Consider the following 18,828-nt stretch of genomic DNA (forward strand, 5'->3'; position numbering starts at 1 on the left):
GGACCTTTGACCGCTGAGAGAGCGAGGATTTTAGGGGGTTTTGGGGTCCGCCCCCCCCCGGAAATTTGGTATTTGTAACATTCTGAAACACTATTTCCATTTTTAAGGCCCACATTTTTTAAAATAAAGCCCCCCCAGCTGAATGGCGCTCACATCCACGTATGGCCTTAGACTTCAGCAGGATCTTGATGGACAATTCCTGTCAAATTATTTTCTTGGAAGTCAATTGAAACTAGTGGTTCCACTTCCTGTTTCACCTCGGTACTCGCGCCTGTCAGTGGACTCTTTGGCGAGTGTCGATCCTTGAATAATAACACATCATCAGCAAATAAGATGCTGCTACAGTTAAAACGATGGTTGTGTGCTCGGATGCTCATCAAGGAGAGGAAAATGTGTGCTTGGCAAACAGAAATGTAGCTCCGTAGCTTAACATACGTTAGCAACAGTAAATAAGTAAGTCTGGATCAGATCACTGATGGAAGGTCTGACCATGAATAGATCTGAAAGTAAGAACCAGAATTTTAAAAATTGATCCTGAAAGCCAGTGAAGAGTTTTAAGGATCGGGGGAAATGTGAGTTCTTCTACTAGAGCAGGTCAGAATTCTCGTTGCAGCGTTTTGTATCAACTGCAGGCGAGACAGCAGAGCTGGAGAAGAGGCTGACGACGGACGGGAAAATGAAATAAAAACCCTTGATCTACAAACACAAGGTTCTGTAAACGTTAGCTTGTGCGTTTGTAGATCAATCCGTCCATCCATGATTTTAGCAAAATAAAATATTTTCCAACATGTTTACATTTCAAGTTAAAAGGATCAAAACTGGAGTCCGTTTCAGTCGCTCCAACACGCCGTCACTTCCGGGTCTTAATACTTTGCTTTGTGGAGATAAATGGTCAATGCGAGTGTCACGGGTCATTTATTCGCCGCTTCAAGTCAAACAAAATACAAGCTTTACACCGGCAGCTCTACAGTTCAATAGCTCCGGGAGAAACGGTCTCGAATTTAGAAACATCGCTATATTTAAGGCAAATTTCCATGAGGGGCAAATGGCTCTTTCATGGTTCTTGTGTCTTGATCACCCGCTGATGAACTTCCTAAATTGTCCTCTTGCTTGGGTGGGTTCCTCTGTCTTCCAACCCCCCCCCCCTCCTGGGTGTGTCCTGCTTTGCTTTTCGATCCACGACCCCAGGTGTGAAAAGGCAGACAAACAGACGTTTAAATAACCGGTGTCATTTCTCTAATTCTGTTCCAAGCTTGTCTTTAAAACAGTGCGTCAGTCTGGAGTGAAATGTTGATGTGAATGTGTATTCAACCGTTAAAGCTCTTAGATGAAGCTAGGAATTTATACTTTATATTTTGATGATCTTTTAGCATTCATTTAAGTATGGCGTATACGTATAGTGTATAATAATTTTTAATCTAACAAAGGTTGTTGTTCCATCATCTTTGGTTTCCATCTGCAAGAGTAATTACACAACAAATACAGTTGTGTGACTCCATCGCACCACAACACCACACACTAATGATCACGTAAACGCCGCTGACTTCATTAAAACTCTGGCGGGAGTCGTCGAAGAAGTGGAAATAATTGTGTTTTGTTTTCTCTCTCTGTCCAACGGTCATAGTCGGGGAGAGCGTCAGTGGAAGGCGGCGATACAAGGAGATCTTTGGCAGAAACTGCGACTCTCTCTCCGTGTGGCTGCAGCTGTTCCAACACAACACTCTGCAGGTGTTCAGGGCTGGACATTTCTGCTACATTCCTCCTCTCTCGACTCGCTGCTCATTGTTTTACTGCATTCTAGTTACATGTACTCAAAATGAATCTCCCTTCATATCGCATTCTTTTCATTCTTCGCGCCCGGCTACTCGGGGTTACAGGGAGAAATATTCTGTACGTTTACAGTGATGTCGGAGAAGCTGCGGCGAACAAGACGTTTCACCCGATACGACACGACTTTGATCTTCCTTTGATCGCGGCGTGAGGTTTTCAGTCCGTTATACAACGTTATAACCAGGATGGGTTCATGTCAGTGGTGTAAAGACAATTGTACACTTAACAACAAACACAATAAATGATGTGATTACGATTTTTAACGGCTACAAAACAATATATTATTTTAAGAGATTGAAAGGGAGACAGTTTTTTGGATGGATGGATGGATGGATGGATGGATGGATGGATGGATGGATGGATGGATGGATGGATGGATGGATGGATGGATGGATGGATGGATGGATGGATGGATGGATGGATGGATGGATGGATGGATGGATGGATGGATGGATGGATGGATGGATGGATGGATGGATGGATGGATGGATGGATGGATGGATGGATGGATGGATGGATGGATGGATGGATGGATGGATGGATGTTAATCCCTCTGGAGGTCTCTTTCAGGAAATTAGTTTTCCAGCTTACAGCAGACGGTAGATTCATAAAAAACAAGAACAAGCACACATTACAATCAAAAGAACAAAATCCAATAAAAAGAACGTAGATTAAAAAAAAACACACAAAAAAGGATACAAAGATTAACAAAGAATCATCTTTTCACTCCAACTCGTAGGACCTCTCTTGATTTAATTTTAAAAACTTCAATTGAAAACAGGGAATAGTTTTGTTTCTCATCTTTGTATTATTCATTCATTCATTCATTCATTGTCTATCGCTTTATCCCTTACCGGGGTTGCGGGGAGACTGGAACCTATCCCAGTATCATAGGGCGAGAGGGAGGGGACACTCTGGACAGGACTCCAATCTGTCGCAGGGCACACACAAAGACACACAACCATTCACACACACACTCATACCTGTGGACAATTTCCCAAAGTTCTCAATCAACCTCTGTATGTTTTTGGACTGTGGGAGGAAACCGGAGTAAAGTAGAGATCATACAAACTCCAAACAGAAAGGTCACAAGTTGCCTCGGCCTTTGTACTAGTCATGGGAAATCAATTTCCATTTTACGGTTTCAATTGAATTGAGGGATAATTGAGAAGTACACATTATAAAAAAAACTGCAGTTGTTGTCGCAGGGATGTTCCAGCTGCCTTTGTGTCATGTGCAGCTCCAGGGCAGCAGGGGGTCCGATGGTCAGTCCCTTCAATGACATCACAGGTATTCCAAGCTGCAGGAGAGACAAGGAGGGATCACACCCCGGGACGCTGCACTGTCTCACTCCAGATGTTGCTGGTCAGAAGTGCAAAGAGAAGTTTCTGTTTGTACAAATCCAAACGTGTTAGTTTCGCTCCGGACCGTTTCACGGACCAGAACATCGACGGCTCGTGTTCAGTGAAGCCAGAGGACGAAAATGAAAGAAAGAAACAAACTGATGACAACATCCGTCTTCATTTGTGGAAAACAACACACTTTAAAAATAATGTCAATGTCCTGAGGTCCCGGGGAAGGTTCTGGTCCGATCCGTTTCAATTGTTTATCCAAGCTCATGGAATACTGATGCGTTCCCAGATGAAGTAAAAATCGAATAGTCGCCTCTTTGTTTCTCGAAACCATCGTCGAGTTCAAGGAAAAAATCTCCGGAACACGATCTTCCATCTGGTCCGGCCCGTGTTTACACTCTGCTGTCAACATGTGTGTACTTTGGGCGTAAACAGCGGCGAGAGGCGAGCGTCTGCCGTGAAGATGACGGCGGTCGAGAGCGAGAGCAGGACCCTCTTAACCTAAACTTGCACCACTTTTACACACTTGGATGAAGCTAGCTCCCGACTGCTAACCCGCCGCGGACGAGCCTGCTAGCGCTTGCTCGCGGCAAACAAAAGGAAAACCACAAATGATCGAAGAGTTTTCCCAGAGTCTGACCGCAGTCTAAACGCCATCGTCATGGATGATCTAGACTCACAGGTCCACAGACAGATGAGGAGCAGTCATGACATAATCAACAGTATTTTTTATAAAAAATTGATCAAAAAGTAACATATTTTATATATATATATATATAAATTTAACCAAACAAACAACCAAACTGAAATAATTAATGTGAAAATATATGTGTACATAGTAAGTAAGTAAGTAAGTCATTTTTATTTGTATAGCGCTTTTCTAGACCAGGGTCACAAAGTGCTTAACAATATTCAATAAAGTATATACTTTAAAGTGCAAAATAAAACTGAGAACACAACAGGAGTTCCAGAAAACCAAGGGAAAATATAGATAATATATCTCTATAAACATAGAGAAAGAAATAGAAAAAAAGTAAAAGATAAGTAAATTAAAATGTGAACAAATGATCTTTTCTTTTACCCTTCAATGAGAAATAAAAAGAAATGATAGAAAAACATGTTAAATATGAACATTTAAAAATGTTAACAAGAATTTATTTTTAAAGAGAATATATCCAAAAATGTATATTACTTACAGTTGTATAGTATATAACGAGGATAAAGTAAAAAATACAGTATAAATAGAACATTTTTTTGTTTTTAAAACAAATTTGTAATGAATCCAAGTGACTTATTTGTCATTTTGGGATAAACTCATATAACTTTATGACCACATAACTCCGGTCACGCGATAGTCGGAGAGACTTGATTTACAACTGCTTGATGAGTAAGAGTTTGAAGGTGAAAAGTCACTTAAAGGGTTAGAAAAAGTCGTCCAAGTCAACAAACCCTCGCTCGGCTGTGGCGACTCCCACGCCTGCTCGGATCCACAGTATGACGTGTGACTCAGCCGACCACGTTAGAAGATTTAATATAAAAAAATCAATCACAAGTAAAAAGTTACGAATAACTGCGGCACAAAAAAACGACTTTCCTGCTCATTGAACCCAATCACCACCAGACGCTTCATCACACTCAGGTTAAGGTTGAACAATCAGGTTTGTTGAAACAAACCAGGCGGCAGCTGAGATGTGGAAACAATCACACGAGTCCTTAAACCACTTTGGCTAATGGCGACGTGGATAACTTCCTAGGAATCGGTAGAAGAGCTCCAGTCAACACGAGGAAGAAACAGATGGTTACATTTTGTTGTGTTGGACACTGCTCTCGTAACCTCTCGTTCGCCGAGATTTCGGGGGAGAACTTTATAGAGAAATAAGTTGAAAACATGCTCATGATGAGGGACTTCTTGGAGAAGAAGATTCAACATTTGAAACATGTGATTCAGGAGAGTTGGGTTTTCACGAGTTCACCTTTAAACAATCCCCAGAATGGTGACTAAATAATGAATACAAAAATTGTCCAAAAAACACAAGTGACGTTTCTAAAATGATCAATTATCAAAATTAACAAATACAAATGAATACACTTTGTCAGAGTTATGTTGTGTTTATATTATTCAGGGGCAAAAGAGTTTAAGAGAACTTTAATAACTGTCCTGACATTAACATGTTAAAAGCCAAATAAGTCTCTGTTGCTTTTTTCGGTTCCACTAACTAAGTTACTGTCAGAACCGGTGGCATTATGAGTGTCTGAACCCATCCTTACATTTTACCCATATTTTGGCCCCATTTGTGATTGAGCAAGAATCGATTCAAACCATCTTTCTATTGGGTTGTATTCTTGAAAAACAATTTATTAATGAAATATTTTTCCTAAAAGTGTCAGGTTAAAATGCAAACCATGCAACTTCTGTTCTATAGTTAGGGTTTCATAAGATCTTTTTGCAGCTATTTATACATTAATAATATTTTTTTACTTTTCCTACACAGGCTCACTTCCAAGTTTGTGTGGCAGGTGGTGACGTCGAGGGAATATTGTCTGAATAAAAGTGGGAAGACGATGACTAACTTCGATCAATACTTTCGAGTAGCAACTTCAGCTCAGTTTTTGTTATAACAGACATTTCTGGACGCATCCATCACTCCCCCCCCAGAGTCTCTCCCACACAGTCCTGGAGCCAGACCCCCCTCACAGCAAACAAGACCCCGAATAAATCACGGCAGCCGAGTCAACGAGAGCGTCGGCTTCCTGACTGAGAGCAGACGCTGAAGCTCAGTTTTTGGAAGAACCTGAGCAGGGGGAAATCTGAAAAAGATCTCTGATTACACCAAAAAAAACAAGATTCATAAAACGGAAATTTGGTTTCTGAACCAGAAGTGGAAAGTCTCACGGTTGGTGGAAACTTTCACTGCTCACTCATCTAAGGATGTTTAAGCTATTTAAGCAAAAAATGGTGCAGATTTAAAATAAGTAATCAAAAGATATTTGTAAAGTACCTTTTTAGACCAGGGTCACAAAGTGCTGGAACAATCAAAGGCAATACAAAGTTCAAAATACATACAAATTTAAAAACTCTAAAAGATCAAGAGACATTAGACAAACACAGGAGTCCCAGAAAGTTAAGAAAAAGCAGAAATTAAAGTGTCTTAAGAAGTTTCTTGAAGGAGTCAGTAGATCATCAAACACAGAGATCGTTCCAAAGCTTAGGAGCAACAGTCTGGAAGGATTTCTCTCCTCTGGTCCTGAAGCGTGTTCAGGAACCATCAGTAGGTTCTGATCCACAGACCTCAGAGCCCGAGCTGGGGTGTAAGTCTGGATCAGATCACTGATGGAAGGTCTGACCATGAATAGATCTGAAAGTAAAACCAGAATTTTAAAATAGATCCTGAAAGAAACTGGCAGCCAATGCAGATTGTTAAGAATCCTGGAAATGTGAGTTCTTCTACTAGAGCGGCTCAGAATTCTCTTTACAGAGTTTCAAAGGGATCTTGTTTATGAATGAGGGAAAGACGGAGCTGAAAGTCGATAGAGGAGGCATTGGTCTAATGGAGCAAGAGACGACTGAATTCTTGTTGAAAGAAATGCATAGAAGATGAGACCATATCTCAGCAAGTGAATCAGGCGCTCATAGCATTTAACACGGAAGGGAACTTAACCATCCAGAAGAGACTGGGATTAGAACTTCCAAATGGTTAAAAACTAGTTAAGGTGCTTAGGCATCTTTTTGGTACGGTGTCATGTCCAACACTGAGGAGGCCCAGGGCAGACCTGGTCTATATTGTAAATATTACAATTAGCATTTTCCTTCGGGTCCCTGGAAGTTTGTTGATCTTGTTTGTGGCAGTAACACTTACTGTGAGAAGCTGTCCTGAACACAATGCCAAAGTTAGAATTTATTCTTTAGGTGAATTGAGGCATTGACCTTGGAGTTTATAAGTGAAAACTGATGCTGCGTGCTAACAGTTAGCATCACTGTAAACCATGCTAAAAAAGTGGTTTCATTTTGTTTAAACCGTTTACAGTTGGAGACAAAATAGACCTGCTGAGTCATCAATTTTCTGAAGTACCACAAAAGTCAAGCTGCCGTGTTTGTATTTCTATTAAATTACAGATAATACACAGGACTGTGACTCACATCAGCACATTTTGTTCTCTGTAAATCAGATTTTAATCCACACAGTCGCTCATCTTCCAGACTGAAGATGAAAATAGGTTCGAGCGGGAAAAAAGCCTCACGATCAGACGACCCACTCGAGTCACAAATGTGTTGTGCATTAGCAGTCGTGAGGTCATGGACGTGTGCAGCCTGTGTCGGGGTATTTGGGAGAGGCTCGTCTGCGAGGCCAAGGCTTCGTTTCTTCATATGCAGAGAGCATGTGGAAACGTTTAGCAATCTGGTAATCTGATCTTTAATCTGGGGTCGGTTTTTTAATAGTCCAGGAGGTAAGGAGTGCCCCCGTGACCCCTGGAGATAGGCACAATATAACACACACACACACACCTACATGCATGTGGAAGTGATCTGGAACCCTAATTTGAGGAGGTCGGGGGACGAAGAAGAGGGAAGCTGAAATTGGAAGAAGGTTGTTCTGATTGAGGCCGAAATGGGAAACAGGCACGTTCCATTCGTCCCCTTTAGCCTTTCACTCAGACGCGCACACACACACACACACACACACAACTAAAAATCACTCCTTAAATGAACAAAGAAAGAAAACAACTGAATGAAATCAGGGAATCTCATACAAATTCATTCAAAGGACAGATAAAGAAATCGACAAATATCCTAAAATCACAAAGACACGGTCACAAAAGAATACACACTATTAGAGGCAACATAAGGCAGAGACATACAAAACCCACTACATACAATCAAACAAGAAAAACACACAAAAGAATACAGAAAAACACGCAAATAATAAATAAGCAATAACAAAAGTGTACAATGTAGTACACACACTTCAAAGCTCTTGAAAACACAATGATACAGTGAAATTAAATGGTTGACCTAGATTTAAAAAAAAAAAAAATGATCACACAAGTTCTCAAGCAAGCACACAACTATAGAAACCACAACAGAAACCCACACATGGCCACAACACACAGCGATTACACAATACAACTTGGATGCTCAGTGAGCACACAGATACATAATGACACACACGACAATTGGAAAATTCAGGACCTTTAAACACACAAAAACTAGAGCAAGAAAAACAAAACTGCACATACAGTATAACATTAATCGAAGCAGTGACAAAAACACAGACTATAAATAAACAAAAACAGGTTCAGAGATACACTCATTTGAAAAAAGAAAACTCAAAATATACAAAGAGAAGATTAAACAGTGCGACACAAAGAAAACATGTATCCATCAGATACAGAACTACAAGGAGGTGAAGACATTTATTTAGTTCCCACACACGCCAGCTAAGCTCAGCCGTGTGTTCCCTCAGAGCGACTACAGGTCGAGGGAACAAAAACATCTTCTGTAACCGTTCGGTTCACATCGACTACAAAGCTCCTTCACAATAAGAGCGTCCTTTAATTAACAGCTCTTCTTGACACCGCAGCGAGGACTTTTAAGGTTCATTCTTATCACTTCTCGAAGGCTTCCTCGTCGTTCCCAGTTGCCCGTGGCGATAAGCCGTCAATCACACATGATTGACACGGGAGGACTCTTTTTTCTGCTCATGACCCCCACAGCTCCTGTCCAATCTTTAACTTCATCAGAGTCACTTCATCACGTCAAGGATCTTTGTGTTGCCCTGGTCCCACTCGACTTTCACCGGCTCATGTTGTTCCAGTCGGTTCAGAACGAGAGCACATTGAGGGGCCGACGGCGTCAGAAGACTCTCCAGGAGTCTTTCCAGAAAGACAAGAAGGCGATGAAGACGAGAGACGGAATCAAGGCGGGCTGACGAATAAGCTTTGAGCACTTGTTTTTGTTCAGTTTCCAAGAGATTTATTCAACATTTTTGACTTTGGAGGTCCAGATATTTGTAACTTCTGAGTCTCCACACAAACAATAATATCATTTAGGAATCTTTTTACACATTTTTTTTTACACAAATAGATGCATTTACTCAATAAAATCTGGGATCAATAAACAGCTTCTAACAGCTCCGCACTCACCGACTTCAGTCCTGGTTTGCTCATGATTATCCAGCTTTTCTTCGCATCGTACCACCTTCAAAATATTCTCCCTCTCGCCATATTTCTTTCTTTTACCGCGTCTAATCCAGTTACCATCGTAGGAGCTGTGACAACGATCATAAGACACAGTCCACTGACACTGATTAGCGATCGGCCGCGGCATGAAGGCGACTTCTAATCCAGCGAATTCCAGACGTGATTAGCACAGGAAGTAGTTATGTAAACATACGTTAGTCTTATTTATCCGCAGCACGTGCGGACGGATTTGACAGGGAAACGTCGAGCGGCAACTTTTCTTAACGGAGATAAAAACAGACTTTTAACTTGTTTGAACATTTGTATTAAGAGACGTCGTGGGGGCGCCGGCTTCGTCGAGACGCTCACATTTGTCAGCCGTCATGAGACGATATCTCGCTCCGCCGCATCAAAAGCGACTAAAGCTTGGACGATTAGACACTTTGTCCCCCCCGACACCGTGACCCTTGACCCAGGACCCTCCGTTCAGAGAAACGTTTGCCATGTTGGGACGTCCCACCTGACGACAAATGACATGAATTAACCACTTCTTGAATATATTCGTCTCCATTAAACGCCAAACAATTATTATTAAACATGGATCATAAATGCGCCAAAAAACTCTCACAAAACAAGAGATTTAAGTTTCATGTCGACAGAAAATACTCTTTACTGCAGGTTCGACTCTGGTATTTTCAAGCACCGTATGTTGATTTGATAATAATGACTCAATAAGAAACAATAGGAAGGCGGAGCAGCATTATAATAGCGCTCCTACATTATGTAACCATCACAAATACACACACTTTAACACACAAAATGACTTGATTTGTTGATACACACCCTTGTGTTTTGAGTGTCTTGACTGCAACTGAAAGGTTTCCCTCATTAGGTTTTAATTGAGATTGCGACGGTCAACTGTAAACTTGAGAAGACCCGTCCTCTGAGCACCTGAAAGCACCGACAGGATGTGTTCGAGGGACTTAAAGTGGGCAGAGTGATCCACATAAACCGTGGTTTTGCTGCACAAACTGTCCTGGAATGACACCGGAGCCTCTGAAGTGAAGCATCCGATCACCAGGAGAGTCCAGGGGGCTGCGAGAAGTGAGGACTTCACTGAACCGTTTTGTTGTAAAATCTGACTTCATGTACTGATAACGCATTTTCATTTATTCTAGATTTAATTTACTTTATCGCTCCTATTTCGATTTAAAATGACTCGGGAACTAATGACAAGTTGAGCTTTTGAATTGAAACGACAAACCGTTCTACGTCGTGACCCAGTTTTACTGGAATGACTATCACGCTCACCTTAGATCTCAACTGAACATTTTCTTGAGCTTAGAGAAGAAACCTTCTTCCTCCTTCTGGTCCTGCTGCTTCTCCTCGGAGCTGCTCGAGCTCTGGCTTGAGCTCGAGGCGCCACCTCCTGGTGACAAACACGCACTGCATCAGTACCGCAGGATTATTTGTTATGAATTAGCAGCAGTTTCTTTTAGCACGACTTGATACAGAGTTAAACTCTGATAAGCTCAGCTAAGGATATGGAATAAGACGTCTGGGAAAGTTTTCCAAGAGCAGCTGATAATCAATCACTCGTAGACGTGGCCATCACTTTGATACACAAACTGTTCCGGCAACACTTTTCTTATTCCGTTTTACACAAACCTTCTGTTGGTTTGACGCCATTAATCGTCCCCGTCACGTCAGTCTCATCTTCGGCGTAGCTCAGCAACAGCGAGCGTTGTTTTCGGGTCAGTGATCTGCCGCGACATGACAGTGTCAGCGACGTGTTCTCACACCTCGTGTCAAAGTGGAAATCAAAATAAATGACGAGACGCACTTGGGAACTTTGATCTTGATATGCACGTAATGGTCGCCGTAGCCGAAGCTGTTCATTCTGCGGATTCCATTCCTGTGCAGGCGGATCACCTGGTCGGCCTGACAGCTGACAGGAATCTGAGAGGATAAAAAAAAAAAAAAGGCACTTATCTCACAGGATAAACTCTCAATTTAATGGTTTGATCTAAATGTTTTCTGGATGGAGTCAACAGTGGCGACAGATATTCTGACATATTGTTTCAGTAGTTTGGACTAAACTTGCATAATTCTTACAGAAACATAAGTGAGATACGGAGAATAATATCAAACTTTTAACTCATATCAAACTCAAATCAGGATCAAGAGGAACTGTCGGAAATGACAAACAAGCTACATAACAAGGCACACGTTTTCACTTTAATCAAATTGACTTCAATCCTAATTATGACATTTTATAACTTGAATCGCTTGGATCTGATCGACATGTTATCACAAGTCATGAAATCCACCTGCATGAAAGCGAGCTAGTTTCAGCTGAACAAGTATTAAACAAACAAACATCTTGTCACGCCCAGTGTGTGACACACGTTAACAGAGATAACACAAATTTTGGGATTGCAAGTAAGTAAGTTAGTCATTTTTATTTGTATAGCGCTTTTCCAGACCAGGGTCACAAGGCGCTTAAACAATCAAAACAATATTCAATAAAATATATACTTTAAAGGTCAAGATAAAACTGAGAACACAACAGGAGTTCCAGAAAATCAAGGAAAATTGTCTTAGCATTTACACTCATAGGATCTCACCACGATGCTGATGTTCTGGTAGAGTCCCTGCACGGATATGGTTCCACCCAGAATAGCCTGAGCCACAGAGATGTTCACGTTCGAGTGGATGTCGATTCCGTCTCGCCGGAACACTGGACTGCTCTGGACCTGAGGACGTGCCAGCATGAAATGTATCGCTTGTTTAGACACAAAATGTGACACAGCTTACCCGAAAGGTAATGTGGATGTTCTTGTTTCGCACTGGCATCGACACCGTCTGGCCATTTTCCACACCTGAGAGAGAAAAAACATATTTATTTATCATATTTTATCAACTATTCACGTTATAGAAGTTTGTTTTACAGTCTTTGAACATTGTAATTTGACCTTTGGCGCCACCTACCGAGCACTGAGAATAATGAAACCAAACATTATTTCTCGGTGGCTTAAAACCCTCCCTTACATCTTAGAAACCTCACACTTTTCAGTATTTATGATTAAAATGAAGCGATCAGAAATAATACCAACCGGCAGGAACCGGCACCGTCACGGTCTGCTTCTTCTGGAACTGACCGCTGCCTCGACAGAGAAGGCAGTGCGTGTTCACGAACGAGCCCGTGCCTCTGCAGCGCCGACACGTGGTCCGCATCAAGATGGAACCCGTGTTGATGGACTCCTGGAAAAGGTGAACAGGAAATACTTTTAATATTAAATGCAAAGTAGGCTCAATGGTGCCATTTTCACTTTCAATTTCCTTATTATCTCATCAACAACAGGCAGTTTTAACACGTTATTTAAGACACATTTCCCCCCAAAATCAGGCATAAATTCACATTAATATAGTCTTGTTATTTGGACCCATGTGCATTTTTTGCAAGTATTGGTAGTTTCTTTTTTTTAATGAATTAAGATGGGATGGAAAATTCACCTCAAAATGAGTGCGGTTAACCAACCATATCATTGCATTAAGATATTTCATTATTTGAAAAATATTTCAAAATCATTCATACAATTTTTCTGACCAGAAAACAATTATGATAGATACTCAATAAATAAAATCACTTGTATCTATAAGGACACGTTGAAATGATCATTATTGTCCCACTTATCAATACAGGTGTGATCGGACACACTCACCACACCGGTGCCGTTGCAGTAGTGACAGTGAGAAACCTTCGTCCCGGGCTCGTTGCCTTTGCCGTCACACCTGGGGCAGGTGTCGTCCATGCTGATGGTCAGATCCTTGTTGACGCCCTTCACCGCCTCAGTGAACGTCAGCTCCATCACAAACTTGAAAGTACAAGAGGAGGTTTTGTTAAACCTATAACCAAAAGAAGCACTTGGGAGTGGAATGAGCTGCTTGGCGCAGGTCTGTGCTTTCAATGTTACTCTCCTGTAGTTTAAAAATAAATAAACAACAGTATTAATGGTAAAGTTCACACATTATATTACATAACTGGAGTGGAAACTAACAGGAAAGCTGTGTTGAAGTGGGCACGACTGCGAGAGCCTAAAGGAATCCGGATGGTTATTCAAAACTCCACCAATTAGATAAAATTGTGTCATTTATTACTAAATATATAAATATTTGTCAAGTTATATCATTGGAAATACTACACTATGGACCGATAGTGATACATTGAGAGAACTTCTTTCTTCAGATTCCGACCTGGAAAAAAATAAAACCTCATTACTGTGTTTTTACACGTTACTAACTTGTATTTTTAATAATTAAAACATTTGTATATATATATAATCTGAAGTTGCACGAAATACATCTATTTTTTATTCTACAATATTCAGTTAGTTTCTTTTGAATTATTTGTTGTTCATTTGACTTTTTTTTTAATAAAAACAATGTCCTTGTAATGTTTACTTTACCTTTTTAAACAATTCATTTTTCTGAGTTGACGAATTTTCAGAAAAGTACTTTATTTTATTTTATTTTTATAAGAGAATCCACTAGGTCATAAAATGAGTTTGACACCCGCAGCTCTTACCTGAGGCGTCTGATCGAACATATTGCTGAAGTCTCCAAAACCACGAGGTCCACTGAAATCTCCAAAGATCTTCCTGAAAAGCTCCTCGGGATCCAAGTTTTCAGTTCCAGCTCTGTAGTATTGCTGCTGCTGCCCAGCCCCGGTTCTGTTCGGATCGAAGCCTGCAGCCCCGTAGGTGTCATACTCTTTCCTTTTAACTTCATTACTCAACACCTGCAGAATCAAACATGTGGTATGAAGAGAAAAAAAACCTCTAAAGCACAGTTGATATGTTTCATCACCTCGTATGCTTCTGAAAGCTTTGCAAACTTGTCTTTGGCTTCTGGGTCAGTAGGGTTGGAATCTGGATGATACTTTTTTGCCAACTAGAAACAGTAGAGAAGACAAAACCTTATACAGAATTTTTTTTCTCCTCACAATATAAAGATGAAGTACAGCTTGACTATTCAAATAAAAAATAAAAATAAACCTTGTTGTAAGTTCAAAAAAAATAAATCATAGAACAACACATTTTTAAGTACGATTGTACTTTAAAAGGTTCCTACATCTTAAGTTAAATTTAAAATAATAAAATTAAAAAATAACAACATCAAATTCACTCATTTGACTACAGGTTGGACTTATTTACAGAGTAGTTCCTAGTAGAGTTATGGACAAAAATGTTTGTTCATTTTAATGTAGCGACTGGAGCTCAGTTGTATTCGTCTTCACCTTTTTATTTGTTCATTATTTTGTGCCAAATCTATTGATTGCTTAAGGAAGATTTTTAGATTTGCAGCCTGTAAATAGTTACAGATCATTTAAAATGGCAAGTTTAAGAAACAGATTTAAATGTAAAAAAATTGATAATTGAAACAAAAATATTTGATTTTTGACTCAAATGTCATTTCAATGATCACAGGTTTACGATGATAAATCAATAATAAACTTTATCCCAAGTTACGATCAACGACAGCCCAAGATCTCTTCTAGAAGATGTTAAGTACTATTGGACAAAATAGTAAGTAAGTAAGTAATTATATTTATAGAGTGCTTTTCTAGACCAGTGTAACAAAGCACTTGAACAATCAAAAAAAAAATACTCCAAAAATATATACTAAAAAGATCAAGATAACACAAAGAAAAACACAGGTGTCCCAGAAAATCAAGGAAAAGCCTGCACGAATAAGAAGACTTTTGGATAAATTAACCATATAATCATCTCATTTTAATCATCATTAGATTAACAAGAAGGATCTGTCTCGCCTGCAGTTGATACAAAACTCTGCTGCGAGAATTCTGAGCCGCTCTAGTAGAAGAACTCACATTTCTCCGATCCTTAAAACTCTTCACTGGCTGCCAGTTTCTTTCAGGATCAACTTTAAAATTCTGGTTCTTACTTTCAGATCTATTCATGGTCAGACCTTCCATCAGTGATCTGATCCAGACTTACACCCCAGCTCGGGCTCTGAGGTCTGTGGATCAGAATCTACTGATGGTTCCTGAACACGGTTCAGGACCAGAGGAGAGAAATCCTTCCAGAATGTTGCTCCTAAGCTTTGGAACCATCTCTGTGTTTGATGATCTACTGACTCCTTCAAGAAACATCTTAAGATATTTTTATTTGTTCAGGCTTTTACTTGTATTCTCTGAGACACCCGTGTTTGTCTCTGTTATCTTGACCTTTTAAGCATCCATTTTATTGAGTATTGTTTTAATTGTTTAAGCGCTTTGTGACCCTGGTCTGGAAAAGTGCTATACAAATATAAAGTACTTACTTACTTAGATTTGGTCAGGTTTATGTTGCTATGGGTGTCACGGAGGTGAGGACTTCCGTCTTATTAATTCTATAAATCAACACAATAAAACATATTTTTTCTCGTCAAGCACTTCATGACACTCAGATCTCACTGCGGTCAAGTGAGCCGCAAGTTTAAAACACTTGTGCTGTTGTGCAGGTGTTACGGTAGTGAGAGAGAAGTCACAGGCGGAAGGATCTACGAAACTTTTACTGATAGATTCTCAAAAATCCTCTGATATGGTGACATTAAAGTACATTTTCTCTCGATAGATTCCAGAGACACTTCTGTTCTAGATTTGAAGCGACATTTACGTGATGAGACCAGAGTCTGCAGACGTGTGTGAGACTGTTGGAAGAAAAGCGGTGGAACTATTTTCTGCTGATCCGTTATAATTTCCCGTTTATTATTTTGTTTTCTTGCAAAATACTTAAGTTACGGTTGTTTAAATAATACTGAAGTACTGACTAATGACGTTATTTTTGCTTAAAAGCTGTTTGTGCACTTTGTATTTTATTATAAAAAATAAACCTTAATAGTTGACAAAGATCTGTCTTTACTTTCATGTTCAGCAGGTTTTAAAGTATTAATAAACAATGTTTAATTAATACTAACTGTAGTAATATTGATTTATGGTCAATTTAGTACAGTGAATTGATGTCACTGTTATTCACGCACAATCTATTTTAATTCTTATTAAAAAAAAAAACAGTTGATAAAGATCTGACTTTACTTTCATGTTCAGCAGGTTTTGAAGTATAAGTGAACGTAGTTTCATGTATTTTTACTGTAGAAATATTGATTTATTGTCAATTTAGTACAGTGTATTATTGTCACTGTTGTTCAAGCACAATATATTTGTATTCTTATAAAAAGAAAACCTTTATAGTTGACAAAGACCTGACTTTACTTTCATGTTCAGCAGGTTTTGAAGTATAAGTGAACATAGTTTCATGTATTTTTACTGTAGAAATATTGATTTATTGTCAATTTAGTACAGTGTATTATTGTCACTGTTGTTCAAGCACAATATATTTGTATTCTTATAAAAAGAAAACCTTTATAGTTGACAAAGACCTGACTTTACTTTCATGTTCAGCAGGTTTTGAAGTATAAGTGAACATAGTTTCATGTATTTTTACTGTAGAAATATTGATTTATTTTCAATTTAGTACAGTGTATTATTGTCACTGTTGTTCAAGCACAATATATTTGTATTCTTATAAAAAGAAAACCTTAATAGTTGACAAAGATCTGACTTTACTTTCATGTTCAGCAGGTTTTGAAGTATAAGTGAACATAGTTTCATGTATTTTTACTGTAGAAATATTGATTTATTGTCAATTTAGTACAGTGTATTATTGTCACCGTTATTCAAGCACAATATATTTGTATTCTTATAAAAAGAAAACCTTAATAGTTGACAAAGATCTGACTTATTTACTTACTATTGCCATTTTGTGAAACTTGGCAACTGTTTATAAAAACCTATGAAGGATATTTTTGTCTGAATCTAACTTTCGCTTTATACATACTAGATAAATGTTTAAGTTTTTACCTCAAAATAGGCCTTTTTGATTTCCTTCTGCGAGGCCTTTTTGTCGAGACCCAGGACTTGATAAAAGTCTTGTTTGTTTCCAAGACTGTTGCTGCTGTGGAAGCAGCGGCGGGAGATGGAACAACTGGCAGCTGCACAGAGAGAATAAAAAACACATTTAAACAAGTGTTTTATTTTGGTCGCTGGTCTCAGAAAATGTCCAGAAGTTGAGATGACGTAAGAGTACCTGTCACTGCGCCCAATGTCACGGCGCCTCGGGGTCTCCAGGGGTCGCGGTGGACCGTCGTCCTGCCCCGGGGACCGTGAGCCCTCGTCCAGGAACACGCCGCGGCATGTCCGACGGGTAACACCGACAAACGACCAGGAAGGTGTTTGAACACACCAGAAGCCGAGTAGAGGCATGTTGTGAACCGGCTAGTGGTGGACGCCATTTTGACGTCACTACCGGGGAGGACGTGCGCATGCGCCTATCCTACAGCGCGGTGACGAACATTTCATTATATTTAATTTATTTGTAGTTATTTAATTAAAAGTGTCGTCCAGAATAAAAGTGAGTCTATGTCTGTTTTAGTTTATTAAAAATGTAGCAACTTTATTGACAGACAAACTTCGTCAGCGTCAACCTTCTCACGTGCGTCTCTGCGACGTGTCGTCACATCCGTCAACAAACTAACACGTCACATCCGGACATCAAAATAATATTAATAACCTCTCAAATTGTAAGGTATTTTAAATACTATTTTTCCTTTTGTATCTGAATTGTATCTTATATAAAAATAAGGTAAACAAAGTAGAATAAATCGATCGACGTTACATGACGTGATGCTGCTTTTATGAATCTATTTACTTTATTTGCGTTCGTAACATTGAATATTTAATATTACTCGATCTCTTGTACGTCGTTTTTTTTTTTTTTTTTACATTTAATGTGTTAACGCTGGACTTATTTTACCAATTACATTTCCATGCATTGAAAAAAAAGGGTAAAAAAAAAAAAAACAGTCCTTGAAATGTGTTTTTCAAATTCAAAGTCAGATTCTTATGCTGTAAAGACTCAGTGTTGGAAAATTATATTCAAAGTCCGATTGCACACATTCACTTTCATACTGTTTACTTTATTTCGTTCTTAACATTGAATATATGACTTGATACATTGCACATCTATTTACATACGTTATTTTTAATTGATTTTTTATGTAAATAAATTAATAAATACATACAATTTATTGACATTTAATTTGTTTACACTGATTTCTTTTTTTACATTACATTTTTTACACATAACATTTTACATTGACTTTGTTCATGCATAGAAAGAAATAGATGTTAAAATGTTTTTCAAATTTGAAGACAAATTTTGTTTCGGTAAATTCAGTGTTCTGAAATTAATTCAAAGTCTGACGGAACACTTTACTTCCATAAACTAACTAACTATTATCATAGAGCTTCAAAACTCTAAAAGTTTAATCCCAGCCCATTTATTCTAGAAGATATATAGAAGTTTACTAACTGGACTGAAGGGGGCGCTATTCATTCACCGATTTA

The 18,828-nt window shown here is 39.1% G+C and overlaps 1 protein-coding gene across 2 annotated transcripts in view; it reads right to left on the reverse strand.

The window, feature by feature from the left end:
• LOC148089734 (dnaJ homolog subfamily A member 3, mitochondrial-like) overlaps positions 1–17,714 on the reverse strand; it is a 19,108-nt gene extending 1,394 nt beyond the window's left edge. The window contains exons 1-12 of one of the 2 annotated variants that reach the window (XM_087809713.1): positions 17,510–17,714; positions 17,284–17,414; positions 14,229–14,312; positions 13,948–14,160; positions 13,085–13,237; positions 12,476–12,623; positions 12,177–12,241; positions 11,987–12,115; positions 11,203–11,318; positions 11,028–11,122; positions 10,671–10,788; positions 9,128–9,879 (exon numbers count right to left, since the gene is read on the reverse strand). In XM_087809713.1, coding sequence (XP_087665839.1) covers positions 10,679–10,788; positions 11,028–11,122; positions 11,203–11,318; positions 11,987–12,115; positions 12,177–12,241; positions 12,476–12,623; positions 13,085–13,237; positions 13,948–14,160; positions 14,229–14,312; positions 17,284–17,414; positions 17,510–17,714 — 1,449 coding nt within the window. In that variant the 3' untranslated portion in view covers positions 9,128–9,879; positions 10,671–10,678. Of the gene's footprint in view, positions 1–9,127; positions 9,880–10,670; positions 10,789–11,027; positions 11,123–11,202; positions 11,319–11,986; positions 12,116–12,176; positions 12,242–12,475; positions 12,624–13,084; positions 13,238–13,947; positions 14,161–14,228; positions 14,313–17,283; positions 17,415–17,509 lie in introns of those variants that run through there. The other variant, XM_087809720.1, reaches the window with a different exon arrangement.
• Positions 17,715–18,828: the final 1,114 nt, after the last annotated feature.

Source organism: Callionymus lyra, chromosome 1 (genome assembly GCF_982586985.1).
Source record: "Callionymus lyra chromosome 1, fCalLyr1.hap1.1, whole genome shotgun sequence".
NCBI lineage: Eukaryota > Metazoa > Chordata > Actinopteri > Syngnathiformes > Callionymidae > Callionymus > Callionymus lyra.